At 42.1% G+C, this 18,835-nt stretch overlaps 1 protein-coding gene across 2 annotated transcripts in view; it reads right to left on the bottom strand.

Annotated features, from left to right (window-relative positions):
* The window catches only part of LOC111964301 (GDNF family receptor alpha-4-like), a 27,197-nt gene extending 13,413 nt beyond the window's left edge, over positions 1-13,784 (bottom strand). For both annotated transcript variants that reach the window (XM_023988146.2, XM_023988147.2), the window contains exons 1-6: positions 13,251-13,784; positions 3,301-3,564; positions 3,117-3,209; positions 2,551-2,902; positions 1,269-1,378; positions 828-962 (exon numbers count right to left, since the gene is read on the bottom strand). In XM_023988146.2, coding sequence (XP_023843914.1) covers positions 828-962; positions 1,269-1,378; positions 2,551-2,902; positions 3,117-3,209; positions 3,301-3,564; positions 13,251-13,335 — 1,039 coding nt within the window. In that variant the 5' untranslated portion in view covers positions 13,336-13,784. The remainder of the gene's footprint in view (positions 1-827; positions 963-1,268; positions 1,379-2,550; positions 2,903-3,116; positions 3,210-3,300; positions 3,565-13,250) is intronic.
* Positions 13,785-18,835: the final 5,051 nt, after the last annotated feature.

Below are 18,835 nucleotides of genomic sequence, written 5' to 3'. Positions count from 1 at the left end.
TACGGTACCCTTCATTCTGTTACGGTACCCTTCATTCTGTTAAAGTACCCTTCATTTGGTTACAGTATCCTTCATTTGGTTACAGTATCCTTCATTTGGTTACAGTACCCTTCATTCTGCTACAATACCCTTCATTCTGCTACAGTACCCTTCATTCTGTTCTGTTACAGTACCCTTCATTCTGTTACAGTACCCTTCATTCTGTTACAGTACCCTTCATTCTGCTACAGTACCCTTCATTCTGTCACAGTACCCTTCATTCTGTTACAGTACCCTTCATTCTGTTACAGTACCCTTCATTCAGCTACAGTACCCTTCATTCTGTGACATACCATTTTTTCCTATCATCTTATACATCTCAGTTTTGGACGAGACTGACTTTATGACCAAATTGAACACAATTTGTTTTTACAATTTACTACTTGTAGTACATTTTGACACTAGAATAAATACTTCTGACTCATATCGATGCCACATAGGCCATTTTTCAATACGAGAAGTTGCTTTTTAGGGGCAGTCCCTCTTTAATAAGGCTTGGCAATAATTCAGTTATTTACCTCAGTTGCATGCTCAATATGTAAAATCATATGTGAATAAAACATTTTCATTTAACAACGCTGTCCATCAACATTTGTAATTAAGCGCTGTACTACAGTATACCATACAGAAAAAGTAAGCAGCTCTCTAGGGCTACTGGGCTACAGACCGCCCGCTAATGTATTTGTGTCATCTGCTGATTTCAAGTAGGCTCACAGGACCAGTGCTCTTGCTGCAGCAGCCTGTAGGGGGTGTCATTGTGGGTGGGTGAGGGAGGGAGTATGACTCACGCAGACAGACGTTTCTGTGGAACATGTTCATGATGTGCAGACAGTCCTGCCATTGGTTCCCACTTCCCTCACAGGTGCACCACTGGGACACGTCCATACTGAGATTGTTGGCATAGTTGGGGGTCATGATGGTGCCTGGTTGACAAAGACACACACAGGAGCAGGTTGGGTTCACAGAGATGTGTCAGCAGACCTGACTTCCATACGAACATGGAACGTATGACGAAAAGCCAAACAAGCCCATTGGCAATGAAATGAGTGCCTACCTACACCTTAAGGATAGCAAAAACTAACAACAATGACCTGATTAAAAGGCCCTTGGAGTCAACTCTGCACTTCTTCTCTAACATTGTTCCTTCCTTGTGTTGTTAATCCCTCTTCCATCCTCTCCCTCCATCTCCTGTCTGCCTCCCCCTCAATCCCTTTCTCTCTCCAGCTCACCTATGAGCCCGGCGTAGGCCTTAAGGCAGACGGCTCCACTCTCTCTCATGCAGCCAGAGGGAGAATGTGACGAGGGCTGGCAGTTGTGCTGGAAATCAGCCAGCCGAGATCTGATATAGACACACACCACACAACACACACACACACACACACACACACACCACACACACACCAACACACACACACACACACACACACACACCACACCAACACACACATTCACACAAACACACACCCATACACAAAACACACACACACACACACCAACACACACATTCACACAAACACACACCCATACACAAACACACAAAGGGAGAAAAACATAATTGTACACAGGTGCCAATACTGGGTTGGCAACTTGGCAGTGTAAATTTCTGAGGGCGTCTTTACAATTATGTTTTTTGGATGCAGTACCTAGCGAAAGGCAGAATCTGAAGCACATGAAAGCATAGAGGAGGAGAACGTTCCAGCTTGGAATCGTGTGAGCACCCGCAATGTTTCTTAATACACATTTTTCAAAACATTGACCTGAAACATGAGACTCGAGGTGCTGCAATATTATTCTGAATATTAGATTTTTCCTTTTTTTATATATATCTATATATATCATATTTTCTGAATATAGACTTGCTTTTAATTATTTGTTACTTTTATTTCTTATTTTGTAGGTATTTTTCTTAAAACGTAATTGTTGGTTAAGGGCTTGTAAGTAAGCATTTCACTGTAAGGGCTACACCTGTTGTATTCGGCGCATGTGACAAATTAAATTTGATTTGATTTGACTTGATAAGAACACTGGGACTTAGAGTCTGCTAGTCAAACCCAGTTGTGTATTCATAATTCCCATCTAACACCTCTCACCTGCTCCACAGGCATACTCAACCCTACAAAACACCACTGAGCAGCCAGTGGAATAAAAACACTTTAGCCTGGGTCGGAGTCATCGCAGAGCTTTATCAACGTATCATTGCTCCTTATTATTCTGGATGTTATCAATGATGAAGATTAGTGAACAACCTCTTCCCTGTAGGGAACTCAAACCTATTTGTACTGTAACTATTTATCTGAACCTCTTGTGCTGAGAGGATTGCAAACATTCAAATGGTTGATGAAATAGGTACATCCAGTCCTCTCCGCCTCTAACCTCACACTCTATAACCTATTTGCATTGTGATTATAACTGTTAATGTGCCTCGATACAGGACTTAATGTGGAGTGGAAAAGTTTAGCCTTATGTCACACACCTCCCAGAAACCATGTTTCCCCAGCCAGCTCAGCTCACCTACACAGCTCATCCCTGGCACAGTAGCCCTGCAGGCTGAGGCAGTTGGGTTTGCTGTCTCTCTCCTCATAGGAACACGACGGTACAATGGTCTTCCGCCGGCGCTCCCCACAGAGGGCATCAGAGCAGGGACAGAATAGCAGGGCGAAGCTGTACTCCTCTGGTACCCGCTCCAGGAAGCGCCGCAGCGCCCGGTGGCACTTCTGTCTGTTACAGCTGCCGTCGGAGCCCGGAGCCCGCTTGGTGCAGGCCACAACATACTCCGACCTCAGAGAACCACACTTCTCATACAGACCACAGTCCTGGGCTGCTTTCAGACACTGGTTCTGCCCATCCAGAGGAAGAGAGGAGGCTGGGTGGAGGGAGGAGTGGTAGGGTGAGGAGAGGAAGAAAACAGAGAGGATAATGGAGGAAGGTGGGGTTTTGGGAAAAGGGGCAATGAATAAGAGAGAAAGGAAGACACAATCATAAAAGACATGATTCTGGACATCCCAGACTGTCCTAGTCATTATTCAGAGAGGAGGCAGATTAGAGCGAGCTGTGTAGTGACGGGAGTGAAGCAGTACCTGCCATGATGGAGGCCATGCGTGACATCTCTATGTGCCTCACAAACTCCACCTCCAGATCCTCATACGGAGACACCTCGTACTCATCATACACTGCAGCAACAACACAGAGAAAAACATCTCACATACACAGAGATACAATGAAACACATAAAAAGACAAAAAACACACACAGTGAAACTCACCAGCGAATCTGACGGTCCAGTAGACCCTGAGGCACAGCTCCTCCCGGCGGGAGCCGCGCTGGCACTTGCAGGCCTGGAGGGGGCGGTACTGCTGCAGGGCGCTCTGGGCCTCCAGACACTCCCCCCGGGCGTCTGGGCCCAGGGGCGACACGGCCTCCTCGGCAGCACAGTACTCCAGCACCCTGTACACTGCCGTACAGTCCTGATCCTGTACACAGCCTCGCTCAGCCTCCTGACAGTCTATGGAGCCTGACAGCACGCTGCCTGGAAGAGGTGGAGGATGGGGAACATGATTATAGCTGGTCACCAGTGGTCCTGATCAGCTATTTTTACAGTTTCGTTCTGTCAGTTAGCACCTGTTTGACAAAGAGTTTCAGTGCTTATTTGGTGAAAAGCAAGAGCCTCACGTCAGAGATGGAGTCGAGTGACAGTGTACAAAACACTTTAGAGTATTGATTTTGTTCTGTGAAGAACTGACAGCCCCATCAGTTGTCAGGATAAAGGCCAGGCAGAGTCACAGACTGAAGAGGTTAAGTAAAAGAGTGGATAGCAACGTTGTTTAATTCACAACTGTCCATTTTCAGTTAAGGGGAACTTCAATTCAGCTCATTCGTGGTAGTATTGAAATAGTTTTTGCCAAGTGGCAAATGCAGCTTTTCCCCAGATGGTTTTAAAGGTCCGACTACAAATGGGATCCGGATTTGCAGCTATATCCTCATTCAACATGTTATTCAGACTCTTTCTCTCTCTTGCTCACACCCACACATACCTGCAAACAAACAAACCATGTATATAGCTATAGGCCCACACACACACACACACACACACACACACACACACACACACACACACACACACACTAAGGGGCATCCTGATTAAATGGTCACACGCTTCAATTAAGCCCATGCTGGCTGGGAGTGCACAGTACAGCTGAAATCAGATTCCAGTGGCGTGTGGTTACAATCACAGACGCCCCATGAGGTCCACATCTCAATCGGGCAGGAGACACATCAAAACCAGAGGGATGCGGTCCGTCACTGCAGGCAGGGGACCCTCGCAGACGAGGCTGGCAAGGCAAGCGCTTAAACTCTGGATCTCCCACCAAGATACAGGACCACGAGCCATGTAACGTTATATGGTAATGAGATCAAGAATGTAAGTGTAACGGATCATATTAAGGACACCAAGCACTTAAATACATTAATATTAAACTAACTGCAAAATGTGCATTTTTATGAACATCTAGAACGCCATATACATCCTAATGAAGCACAGTCAATTGAATAAATCACATGCATTCTAAGCTCATTTGATAGGTTGGGGAATATGGAGTCCTGTGGGGCAGCCAGCATGTTCATACAGATAAGAGCGCTGCCCTTTTCAAAGTCCTCTGGTTACAGAGAGAAGTTATTGAATAAATTGAAATGTGAAGAACATTAATTCCCAAAGAGTTTAACGCGTTAATTTGGAGAAGACATTGTTATTGTTGTCTTTTAGCTACTGCCATGTTCATGTCCCCATGAAAAATGTGGTGGATGAGGAGTATTAGGAAATGTGGCACACACACACACNATTGAAATGTGAAGAACATTAATTCCCAAAGAGTTCAACTCGTCAGTTTGCTTTGCTATTGTTGTCTTTCAGCGATCGCCACGTCATGTCCCTAGCAAAGTGTGGTGGGTGAGGCACAGGTAATAGGAGATGTGACACACACACACACACACACACACACACACACACACACACACACACACACACKCCATTGTGAGTTCTTGACACATAATAAAGTAATATCACAGAAAAGCAGGCGGGGCCCGAGGCTTAGGTTGTGCAATTAAACAGCCTGCCAGTAATCTCCATTATGGACAGTGGTTTGTTCATTACTCTCCACTCCAGCATGTACGCTCCCTAAGGCTGACCAGGCCCAAGATAGACACCATCAGCAACGTTTGTTTCAGAAGGCCTATCTTAATACACAGGCACATAATTAGAACCCATGTCAGGTACAGACCAGCTCGGTTAAATCTTGTCAGGCAGAGAAGTGATAATTATGGTAATGACTTGAGTGTTCTTTATTGACACAATGATGAACAGTCGCCACGCTACATTGGTCAGTTTCACTGACGACAAAATGGGTGGAGGGAGGGAGGAGTGTGATGGGTGAAAGGTAAGGCGTAAGAGGAAAGGACTGAAAATCTTAAGAGTGAGGAGGAGAGATGAATACCTGTGGTATGTAAGGCTTAATGCGCTCTATTGATTTCTCAGTGGGGCGAGTTATAGAATTTGTGAGGCAAAGCTGATGGCTTTCTAGCTCAGTGACCCGCTTGAGGTTAATGTCATAAGAGCAGCCACGAACCACATATCAACACACACACTGTTCCACATCATTTGAAGTTCACACACATTTACTTATTCATCCATTCTCCCCCATACACAGTAAGTTAAACACACAAAACGCCTACACTGCCTAGTCACAGAGTAGTTCTGCAACCCGTCGATTCCACCATCTAGCTTCTCTCGTCTACAACAATTCCTTAGGAGGCATCTTGGTAACCATTTTGGAAACATGGAAACACTGGAGGAGTTTCAGGATCTAATATGCTCAGTGCACATCAGTCTTGTTGTTCTGGTGTAATTGAGGGTTGACTATTGGATAATAACTGCTACAAACATACGGTGAAAGAGAAACAAAATGAAAGAAATTCGCTCAACTTTAGTGAACTCTGTAAAGTGGTTATGATGACAAACATGTTGGGAGGGTCCACTTCAGAGGTTCCCACTCCCGGGGTTTACATATCACAGGGCTACAAGGTCAGCCCAGTATGAGGTTTCAAAAACAACTCTTTGCCGTGGGGAAAGACATAGATATACAATAATGAGCAGAACAAGCAGTACTTCCTCTTATAGCAAGCCTTCAAATATCTAGGGTGAGTTGAGTTATTTTGTTTAAAAAAGAAAAGCAAAATAAAGTAATTAAACCTGTAGACATATACAAAAAGGTAGAAAATGTTTTGTCATTTTGACCTGAACCATAAGTACGTTGAAAAATGATTGAATGAAAAAGCAAACAGCATCCTGAAATCACTGATCATTAATTGTATTTTACAGGCAAAGCCAAGATGGCCTATTTGCTTATTCATACCGACAAACAAAGACGGAAGGATGAAGATAAGAGGGACAGAGAGGAGAGAGAGGAAGGGTAAAAAGATAATTACTCCTTTACTTTGTGTTCCTAACGGTCTTTAAAAAAAGGGGAGGAAATATGCAATGATTAGTCAGATGAAAAGAAACATGAAAATGCATCTACTGGGATTTGTGGAAGTTGGTCTTGTGCTCTTGTAAGTGTTATACATACAAGACTTGTAGTTTTAATAAGACTGGCCAAGACATGTACAGCAGCCCTTGATAGGGCAGGGAATGACGGGTGCATCTTGTGGGGGGGTCATACACAGCCAAATACTGGCACACACTCACAAGAGCGCACAAATACTCACCTAGGCCTAAACTGTGAGCTGTGTGTGATGTGCACAAATACATACACGCAAAGATGGCAAAACATCTGTCAGAAAACACCTGATGCACAAACACATACAAATCCAAGACACACACACAAGGTACACACACACACACTCTCTCTCTGGGCTACCCTCCCAACCATGGATAGAGCTCTGTGCCATCTGCTCCTGGAGTTCCAAATCAAGGTTATCAACAAAATACACACGCAAACGTTCCCTCTATCGACTGAATGCCTGACTGACTGTATGTATTTTTCTCTCTACTGGTTAACTCATTTTCAAACATCTGCGTTTATTGGTTTTACACACCATGTCAACATTACTGCCAGCTGCCACCCAGTTTGTGACTCAGTGGTGTCCAAGAAGTCTTTGATGGCACTCTTTAAAGGTGACATGATTCTGTGTATCAATCTCCAGAGATTAGTGCATATTGTACATGGCTCCTGGTAGCGTACAGTGAAGTAATCGTATCACAGTGTGTGTGTGTGCGCCCCGCCAAACCAAGATTTGACATGTCCTGTCTGCGATAGACAAAGGGGTTTACGGATGGGATTTTTAGTCACTACGGCTGCGTTTAGACCGGCAGCCCAATTCAGATGTTTTTTTAACTAATTGGTCTTTTGATCAATCAGATCAGCTCAGAAAAATATCTAATGTTTAAAGATCTGATGTGATTGTTCAAAAGACCAAATAGTGGAAAAAAAGATCAGAATTGGCCTGCCTGTATGAATGCAGCCAGATTACTGTTTAACAACAACAACAAATAGATACAAAGGAAGTCCTCATCGGATACGATAGACTAACATAAGCAGCAGCAGCAGTGTGTCCACTTTTCTGTAACAGGTTTGACTTTAAGAGATATTGACAAGACACACTTACAGTATGTTGTTGTGGTGTTATTCTGACGGTGTACTGAGGTGGTAGTGTTGTTGTGGTGTTATTCTGACTGTACTAAGGTGGTAGTGTTGTTGTGGTGTTATTCTGACTGTGTACTGAGGTGGTAGTGTTGTTGTTGTTTGTGTTATTTCTTGACGAAGTCTAGTAGCAGTTGTACTGAGTTACCTTGGTGGTATTGTTGTTGTGGTGTAGTTATATCACTGCTTGACTCTCATCGGTTCTGAGCTGTAGTCATAACTGATGCTTTAAAGCATCTGGCCCCGGTGGTGGTTACCGTTGGTAAGAGAGCTGACGGTTAGTGTGTGTGTGTGTGATATGGTTGTATTCTTCTGACCCTTGAGGGCAGTATCTGTATCTGAATTGAGTTGTCAGGCTTCCAAGTTGCTGGGTTGTGTTAACCGTTATATACTCGACTGTGTGGGTTGTCAGTCTCAATCACAGGTGGGGTATGTCAGTTTGCTCAGGTAGGGTGTGCATGATGGTCTAGATCGACGGATGAAAATGACCCCTTGCCTACTTTACTGAAGCTGTTGTATGAGCTGAGTCTTTTCTGGGTTGTCTTCATTCTGCATGCGAGTGGTTACTAGCAAAAGGTAGTGTTATTCTGACGTGTACTGAGGTGGGTAGTGTTGTTGTGGTTGTTATTTCTGACGGTTATTTATAGTGGTACAAAGTGTAGTGTTTTTGTGGGTTTATTCTGACGTGTACTGAGGTGGTAGTGTTGTTGTGTGTGTTATTCTGACTGGTGTACTGAGGTGCTGGTAGTGGTTGTTGTGGTGTTATTCTGACTGTGTACTGACAGGTAGTGTGTTGTTGTGTTGTATTCTGCGTGTACTGAGGTGGTAGTGTTGTGTTGTGGTGTTATTCTGACGCTGTACTGAGTGGTAGTGTTGTTGTGGTGTTATTCTGACTGTACTTATGGTGGTAGTGTTGTTGTGGTGTTATTTCTGGATGGTGTACTGGACAACGGTGTATGTGTTTTGTGGCCTGTTATTCTGATAGGTTACTGGAGGTGGGTAGATTTGTCCTGTGGCTGTTGATTCTGACGGGTTACTTGGAGCGTGGTAGTGTTTGTTGTTGGTGTTATTGACGGTGTACTTTGACGGGCAGTGCTTGGTGGTGTTATTCTGACGGTGTTGAGTGGTTAGTGTTGTGGTGTTATGTCTCTGTACAGGTATGTTGTTTGGTTATCTGACTATACGAGGTGGTAGTTTGTTGTGGTGTATCTGAATTCAGTGGTAGCTGGTTTTGTGTTAATCGCGATGTATCTTGAGGTTGGTAGCTTGTTGTTGTGTGTTATTCTGACTGTGTACTGGTGTAGGGTAGTGTTGTTTGGTGTTTATTCTGACTGGTGTACTGAGGTGGTAGTGTTGTTGTGGTGTTATTCTGACGTGTACGTGAGTGGTGGTAGTGTTGTTTGTGTGTTTTCTGACGATGTGTACTGAGGTGGTAGTGTTGTTGTTGGTGTTATTCTGATGGTGTATCGAGGTGTAGTGTTGTTGTGGTGTTATTCTCTGCGAGTAGATGTACTTTAAGGGTGGTATGTTGTTGGTTGTTAATTACTGACTGTACTGAGGGTGGTAGTGTTGTTGTGGTGTATTATTCTGATGTACGGGTGGTACGTGTTGTTGTGAGACTTTCTCTTGACTGGTTGTCTAGGTGGTAGTGTTGTTGTGTGGGTTATTCTGTTACTTACTATGGCTTGTACTAGAGGTGGTAGTGTTTGTGTGGTGTTATCTCGCCGTGTACTGTGTGTATGTGTGGTGTAGTGTTGTTGTGGTGTTTATTCTGAGATGTACTGAGGTGGTAGTGTTGTTGTGGTGTTATTCTGACGGGTACTGAAGTATCCGTGTTAGTGTTTGTTGTGGTGTTATTCTTGATGGGGTGTGTACTTGAGGTGGTAGTGTGTTGTGGTGTTATTGCTGACTGTACTGAAGTGATGGTAGTGTTAGTGTGTTTGTGTGTTATTTCTCTGGTAGATGGCGCCGTTTTACTGAGGTTAGTAGTTTTGTTGTGTGTTATTCTGACGGGTTCGTGTACTAGGTGGTAGTGTTGTTGTGGTGTTATTCTGACCGTGTACTGAGGTGTAGTGTTGTTGTGGTTTTATTCTGACGTGTACTGAGGGGTGGTAGTTTGTTGTGGTGTTATTCTGACTGTACTGAGGTGGTAGTGTGTATGTGGTTTATTCTACGGTGTACTACAATAAGTGGGTAGTGTTGTTGTGGTGTCTTATTCTGACGGTGTACTGAGGTGGTAGTGTTGTTGTGGTGTTATTCTGACTGTACTGAGGTGGTAGTGTTGTTGTGGTGTTATTCTGATGGTACTGAGGTGGTAGTGTTGTTGTGAAGAATGCATACTTTTATTTAACCTTTCATTTTGACAGGGACTCGATGCTGAGACCAAGGTCTCTTTTCCAGATAAGCCCTACAATACACATCAAAATACAATATACTCATTAAAACTATACACAATAAAATACATATACACAATTAAATCAACATTATTATACACAACACAAGAAAAGCAAACATAATCATAAAAAACTGACACATACTTCAGTAAAAATGTCCCCTAAGTGTATTGTCGATCATTCCAAACATAAGGTGCAAGGAAATTAAAGGCTGAGATACCTTCCTCTCCAGACACCAAAGGAGTCTCCAAAGTTAACCAACCCTGTGAACGGATTTGATAACTTGTCATTTCAAATCTTAACAGTGATGTTAGGGAAGTCTGAAGTTTGTGGAGCAGGACTTTGTAAACAAAGGTGGTAGTGTTGTGAGGTTATTCTTCATTTTAATTTTTGTTATTTTTACCCCTTTTTCATGGTATCGAATTGGTAGTTACAGTCTTGTCTCATCACTGCAACTCCCGTACGGACTCAGGAGAGGCGAAGGTCGAGAGCCGTGCGTCATCCGAAACACAACCCAACCAAGCCGCACTGCTTCTTGACACAATGCCCACTTAACTCGGAAGCCAGCCACACCAATGTGTCAGAGGAAACACTGTGCACCTGGCGACCATGTCAGCGTGCACTACACCCGGTCCACCACAGGAGTCGCTAGTGCGCGATGGGACAAGAACATCCCTGCCGGTCAAACCCTCCCCTAACCCGGACGACGCCTGGCCAATTGTGGGCCGCCCCATGGGTCTCTCGGGCGCGGCCGGCTGCGACACCGCCTGGACTCGAACCCAGAATCTCTAGTGGCACAGCTTCACTGTGATGCAGAGCTTTAGACCACTGCTCCACTCCGGAGGCCCCACATTACAACTGGGTTAACCGTATTGGTGCGTATGGTGTTTGCATTTTACACCAGTGACCCGGGTTTGCGCCCCACTCCCGCTGTTTGCTATATTGGTGTCAGAAGTGAGATGGTGGCCATGGGCCCATGGGAATGCACAGCCCGGGTTGTATGTGGGGGCTGAGTTTAGTGGAAGCACGGGAACGTGCCTTCCCATTTGGAGGGATTCTAAGTTTGATTCAAGCATACTTCTAACTTTATTATATTGATCTCAGAGTAGGGTAGTGACTGATGACCAGATCAATGAACAATGACAACGACAACAACATGGTTTATTGTTCAAGACAAATTTTAATCATTCCAAGAGAAACGTCCTGAACAAACACAGCAATTTGAATACTCTGATTGAAATATGTGAATGTTGAAGGGATGTGATTTATGATGATTTATTGGGTCATTATAATGCATTCTTCACAGGGCTGTATTTATAGCCACAATCTAAACCATCAGTCTGGCAAGAGCCTGATAGCAGGGCTACCAAATAAGTTTGTTTTGGGGTAGCAGGTAGCGTAGTGGTTAAGAGCATTGGGCCAATAACTGAAAGGTTGCTGGTTCAAATCCACAAGGTGGACAAATCTGTCATTCTGCCCATAGCAAGGCAGTTAACCCCAACAACTGCTCCCCGTGAGCCGATAACGTGGATGTCGATTAAGACAGCACCCCCCCCTCTCTGATTCAGAGGGGTTGAGTTAAATGCGGAAGACACATTTCGGTTGAAGGCATTAGGTTGTGCAACTGACTAGGTATCCCCTTTCTCTTTAAGTCACAATAAGAGCAGGCCTCATGGCAGAATGCAGTTAAATTGTTTTATAAACTGGGTGGATCGAGCCCTGAATGCTGATTGGCTGAAAGCCGTGGTATATCAGACCATATACCATGGGCATGACAAAACATTTATTATTACTGCTCTAATTATGTTGGTAACCAGTTTATAATATAGAAATAAGGCACCTCTGGGTTTGTGATATATGGCCAATATACCACAGCTAAGGGCAGTGTCCTAGCACTCTGCGTTGCTTCATACATAAGAACAGCCCTTAGCCGTGGTATATTTGCCATATACCACACCCCCTCGGGCCTTATTGCTTAATTATACCAGCCTTCTGGTTCACACCTTTGTGATAATTTGTCTTGGAAGAGCATGCCAGTGGTTTTTCCAATAACATCACAATTAAGTAAGGTAGGTGTATAATGTTGGTATCTATCTGGTATCTATCTGGATCGGTAAAACAACGCCATGAAAACAAGACAGAAAAGCACTGTAAAACGGTTAAAGTATGAGGCAGAACACTTGTTCCTGTCTGGTTGTGTAAGGATAAGAGCAGGATAAAACCTTCAAAATGATGTCATCGAGCTATGGTCATAACTATATCTATAACCATAGATCACCCCATCTCGCTCTCTCGCATGCCTTGATTTAAGTGCTTCCGTTTCAGGTACAGAGTCTTGGTATGAAAGATGACGTTTTATAGGACCAGCAATTAAATATATAGCTCATTTGTCACCAATAGAAAGAAAGGACACATACATGAGGTTCGTAGACATGGAATATGCTAAATTAAAATGAGCACAATAGTGAATGGAATTTTGTATAGGCATCATGAACTTGAAACTAAGGACAACACTTTATGCAATTCTTAAGTGACTTGCAATTTCCTTAAAAAAACATGTAACACTTATCCATATTACTCCTTAAAAGAGTACAAATTATAAAGTTTATTGATATATATATTTAAAAAAAGGGCGACTGGGCTTATGTTAAATTGATATTGGTTTAGCTAAGACTAATAATCGGCCTAGCCTCCTGTAGATTATTCATATTGTTTTACTATAAAGGATTGTCAATACTCTAGCCAGGCCTGCATTGTTAAAAAGTCAAGTAAAACCATTGTAGCCTATTTAACTTTTTGTCTCATCCAATGAGTGCTTTCTGAACCAACGACCTGCTATATTTAGAAATAGAAGCACCGCATTTATGATCTCTGGAGATCAGTTTGAAAAAATAAGTCCCCTGACCGACTGTCCGTCGGTTGAACCCCTATATTCGAAAGTGACAGACAACCAGAAATGGTGTTAAAGGCTGTTACAGCGGAACAGTTTAGGAGAGACTGGATTTTCTTAACGAGGTGTACATGGAAGTGCAAAATGCGCTGGGTAATTTTTTATCAATTCAGAATACACTAGTACAAGATGGAGAAAAAAATACTATTTGTGGCTGAGTGTGTCGAATTTCGCTTACCATGACTGAGGACATTCATAAGTATTCCAAGGACAATCATCATGCACGGCATCAGGTAAGAGAGGTCGGGAGTTGGGTACTTCATAGAGGTACTTGGTCCTCGCGCTCACTGACCCGCCGCCTGCAACATCCAGCCACACCGAGTTTGTCCCAGGATCGACTGAAACAAGGTAGCCGATACTTGCAAATGTGTGACAATTCCTAAACCTGGACTCGCAGGAATGCAGTGATTGCAGTTGTCACGTGTTTTTTTTAAGAGAGGGTGGCAGTAAAATAAATTACATGTATATTTTGATTAGCCTGCAGTGGTCAAGAATACTCAAAAACCCGTGCAAGCGTTCCGTGATCTTGTGTCACCACCAATTTAGAAAAATGTCCCTCCAAAGTTTCCAGAAGCTGTCAAGCGACACAGAGGCCAGTCCACTTTAATTCGTTTTGAATAATTATCAATTGCACTTATGTCGCCTTGCGTCGTCGGTCCTTAGTTGCGCTTGCAAGAGTTGAAAATAGATTAGTCAGACTGCATGGCGCATCTCAAACATCAAGCAGTGTTGTGATTGGCCCCCAAGTAAATGTAATACACAGACAGAAAAAGTGTGCATAGCCATACCCCGATGTGCAGCCTGGTCTCATAGACTAGACTTAATATAGTAAATGTAAATCCGGGACACTCAAATGTGTATGATATGTTACATTTGGTATGGTTGCATGAGACAGATAGATACTTAAGGCAAAAACTAAAGTAGGGTGGTTGGTCAAGGTGGGCGTATAACGGGAACATCTAGCAACCCAAAGGTTAGGAGTTTGAATCTCACCACAGACAACTTTAACATTTTCTCAACTACTTGCTACTTTGCAACTACTTAGCATGTTAGCTAACCCTTCCCCTAACCCCAACTATTTTAGCCAGTGGTGAAAAGTACTTAAGTAAAATTACTTTAAAGTACTAGTTAATTAAGTCGTTTTTGGGGATATCTGTACTTTACTATTTATATTTTTTACAACTTTTACTTTTACTCCACTACATTCCTAAAGAAAATAATGTACTGTTTACTCCTTACATTTTCCCTGACACCCAAAAGTACTAGTTACATTTTGAATGCTTAGCAGGATAGGAAAATTGACTAATTCATGCACTTATCAAGAGAACATCCCATGTCATCCCTATTGCCTCTGATCTGGCAGATTCACTAAACACAAATGCTTTGTTTGTAAATGACATCTGAGTGTCAGTGTGCCCCTGGCTATTCATTAAAAAAAAAAAATCAAGAAAATCATGCCGTCTGGTTTGCTTAATAAGGAATTTGAAATTATTTATACTTTTGATACTTAAGTATATTTTAGCGTTTACATTTACTTTTGTTCTGAAGTACATTTAAAACCAAATACTTTTAGACTTTTACTCAAGTAGTATTTTACTGGGTGACTTTCACTTTTACTTGAGTCATTATCTTAAAGATACACTTCTTGTTAATCCAGCCGCTGTGTCAGATTTCAAAAAGGCTTTACAGCGAAAGCAAACCATGCTATTATCTGAGGATAGCACCCAAACAAAGACAGACAATCGTAATTCAACCCGCCAGGCACGACACGAAACTCAGAAATAAAGATATAATTCATGCCTTACCTTTGACGAGCTTCTTCTGTTGGCACTCTAATATGTCCCATAAACATCACAAATGGTCCTTTTGTTATTAATTCCGTCGTTATATATTCAAAATGTCAATTTATTTGGCGTGTTTGATCCAGAAAAACACTGGTTCCAACTCGCGCCACATGACTACAAAATATCTCATAAGTTACCTGTAATCTTTGTCCAAACATTTCAAACAACTTTCCTAATACAACTTGAGGTATTTTTTAACGTAAATAATCAATAAAAATTTAAGACGGGATAACTGTGTTCAATACCGGAGGAAAACAAAGTGTAGCGAGCTTTTAGGTCACGCGCCTCTATCAAACAGTACCCTTCACTCGACCCTCGTTCTGGACAGCTTTACTTCTTCATTACCCAAAAGAAAAACATCAACCGCTTTCTAAAGACTGTTGACATCGAGTGGAAGCGATAGGAACTGCAAGCAACTGCCTTAGAATTCTAGATTCCCAATGAAAACCCATTGAAAAGAGAGTGACCCCCCCAAAAAAAATCCTGGATGGTTTGTCCTCGGGGTTTCGCCTGCCAAATAAGTTCTGTTATACTCAGACATATTCAAACAGTTTTAGAAACTTCAGAGTGTTTTCTATCCAAATCTACTGATAATATGCATATCCTAGCTTCTGTGCCTGAGTTTACTTTGGGCACGCTTTTCATCCGGACGTGAAAATACTGCCCCCTAGCATAAGTGGTTTTAAGGTATCTTTACTTTTACTCAAGTATGACAATTGGGTACTTTTTCCACCACTTATTTTAGCTAACCATTTCCCCTAACCTAACTTCTAAACTTAACCCTAACCTTAGTGTTAGCCACCTAGCTAGAATTCGTACTATCATACGATTGTACGCTGTGCAAATTCGTAACATATAATACAACTTTTAATTCGTAACATATCATACGAAATAGGTGATGGACATCCACAAATTAATACATACCATACGATACGTAACATATCATACTAAATGGAATGGCTTGGATTTATATACAGAATAATACGAAATGCTCTGAGACCCGGTTGCAGCGTGATGCACAATGATGCTGCAGGCCTGTCTGTGTGTGTTTACTTAAAATAATGCTACACATTTTGTTATAACTGTAATTACACTAGAGGAAAACAGATGTACCTCCATACTTCAGAGAGGATTGAGTAAGCTACATATGTGCTTCAGCATGATTAGCTGGAATTATTTTATTTTTTTCATCCGACCAAAGTACTCCATTGCGCATGCATATATTGTGTACTGTATGTTTGGAGAAAAATATTTAAAATATGACGAATCGCAAACCAGTGTCTGGAAAACGAATTGCCGGAAAGACATGATTACTACACCTCAAATATCCACCTCACACACACACACCAACTGACTGAGTAACATGATTCTCACACACTTCAAATACTTCGACAGACTACAGGGTCTTTCCATGTCATTTCAGGAAGCCATGACATTCACCATCTCAGATTGTTGCTGTAGTTAGAAACAGATAAGCATGACGGAAACATTATTTTGTTGAAATATAATTTGATCTGAGAAAGTAAACAAATTGATTGCACCCAAAAAGGCAATTTTAATATGATAGTACCTAACATCCAACTTGGACAACATTTTTTTAAACAATGAGTTAGACATGAAGAATCCAAAGTGGTCAAAAGCCATCCACGATCCCCCACACCAATCCCACCCAAACAAAGCGTATATAGTATCAGTTCTCTATGTTTGACAAGTAGTATGGCGCTGCAGCTCAGAGTATTGAATCCAACAACTTCAATGACTAATCTCTCTGAACAGGGGGGGGGATATCACCAAATTCACTAAGAATGCATTACATAGTATGAAGAAACAACACTCAGAGCCACAGCTCTATACTACTTGCCAAACAGAGAATCGAGACGATATATTCATTGTTGAGGTGTGATTGACATGGGGTGTGGGAGTTTCCGTGGGTGGTTTTTGACCATTTCTTTGGATTCTTCTGGACTGTCTAAGTCATCGTTAGAAAAAAAGTATGGTCCTAATCAGATGTTAGGTACTATAATAATTGAATATTATATGAATCCTATAAATTAAAAATTGCCAATTTGGGCACAATCAATTAGCTTAATTTATCAGAGATAAAGTTATATTTCAACAAAAAAATGTTGCAGGAATGATAATCTTATCGGTTTCTAACAGAAACAATTTCAGAACAATCTGAGATGAAGGGTGTGTAAATACTTTTTCTTGTGCTTTTTGAGGTGGAACTACCATACAGGATTATCACACCACTGCCACCAATCAACTAGTGATTGAGGTGTAACAGCAAGAGCAGGGCTTGAACCTCTTGGCAGAGGCCATAGTAAAATCGTACATACGGGATGTCTACAATTATTACAAACATGATGGCCTTCTCTATTGAAATGTAATTAGACCCTGCAGAAAAAAGAAAAAAAAAACTAGCAAATTGTAGTCAGCTATTAGGTTGGATTTCCTCTCACTGTTAGCAGTTGGGCTTTTCAACTGGGCTTCCTGCATATTGTGCTGATGGACAACAACTAATCTCTCCATCACCGCCACAGTAATAATGCCACTTTAATAAAATGGAATGGATCACTTCACTTTCCCTACTGCTCCATTCTGGACTGCAGGGCATGTGGACCAGGGATTAAGCAACTCTCAAAATCCATTGGTTCAGTGGAACTCAGCTTGTATATTCCATACATTACACGATGCCAAAAAGCACTATTAGACAGTCATGGTAGCCTACAGGATGATTTTGTTGAGCAGGTGGCTTTTGAAAGCTGCATCTTGAGACCCCCAATTGGACATAAAGGTTGATAACATGTGATTTCTTAATTCACAATCCTTTCCACCAATATCCTCATCTCCCCACTCAACATGGCCGTCCTCTCACTGCCTAGCCTGGGACTCGGAGTTGTTGCTGCCAGTGACTTTTGGCAGCAATCAGGGATCAGAGTATGTAGGCAGCACCATAGGTGGTATTAAAAACCCACAAAAAGTTCTGACTGCCAAAAGGCCCACCACTCCAACAGCCAGCACCACTTCATTCCTCCTGGGACAGGTCTGAAGTCTGAACCATGGCCATTCCCACCCTATCCGCTTTCAGCATAGCCAGATCCCACTTTCTGGGGCCTGTGAAATCCCACAGTTCCGCATTACAGCTGCTGTGCAAAGAAGAGGGGGAGGGGCTTTTAACAGAGGGGCATAGAGTTAACCCAGCTGTGTTGGGGGAGGAATCACAGCTGCAAACTAGACACACCTGCAGCACTGGCAGGGAGGGATCAGGACTAAGCATATTCACAACAAAGCCTCTTCTAAAATACCACTCAAGATTTTTCTCCATTATGTTATGGTTTCTACAGTCCAGGGACCATTTCATATGATACCCATTAAAATAGTTACATTTTGTTGTGTTATTTAATTATACATCATTGTTAATGCAGCAATTCATTTTCAACTACCTGACAATCAAAACATTAAAAACTGAGTTATTTAACAAATATTAAACCTAAACTCCAAGGTCATTCACCCTGGTAAAAAAAAGTGTTTTTCAGAACAGTTAAAATAAAATCATGATTCATGATCCCCAATAATAATACAAAATATATATCCATGATTGACACTGGAAATAATGCCACCCTTTCTGCTCTACAATGTGGAAATGAAATTAAGGCAATATCAAAAGCTGAAAAATGAAAACCCTTAACCGGTGGACTCTACTGTAATTAAAAGACACTACAGTGAGATTAGTGGATTACATATCCTGTTCAACTGGCAGGCAGTAATGAATATGCGTGGACAGTGTTATTATTCATGGCCATCCAAAGAAAATAGACAAAACTAGGCAGCAGTGATCACATATGCACAGTTTCCATGGCAGCATATGAAAAAGGTTATATTTGGAAAGCTATCAAACAACAAAAGGCCAATTTGT

This window comes from Salvelinus sp. IW2-2015, linkage group LG5 (assembly GCF_002910315.2).
Source record: "Salvelinus sp. IW2-2015 linkage group LG5, ASM291031v2, whole genome shotgun sequence".
NCBI lineage: Eukaryota > Metazoa > Chordata > Actinopteri > Salmoniformes > Salmonidae > Salvelinus > Salvelinus sp. IW2-2015.
Note: the sequence above shows the minus strand (reverse complement) of the source record. Positions and strands in the feature narration are given on the sequence as shown.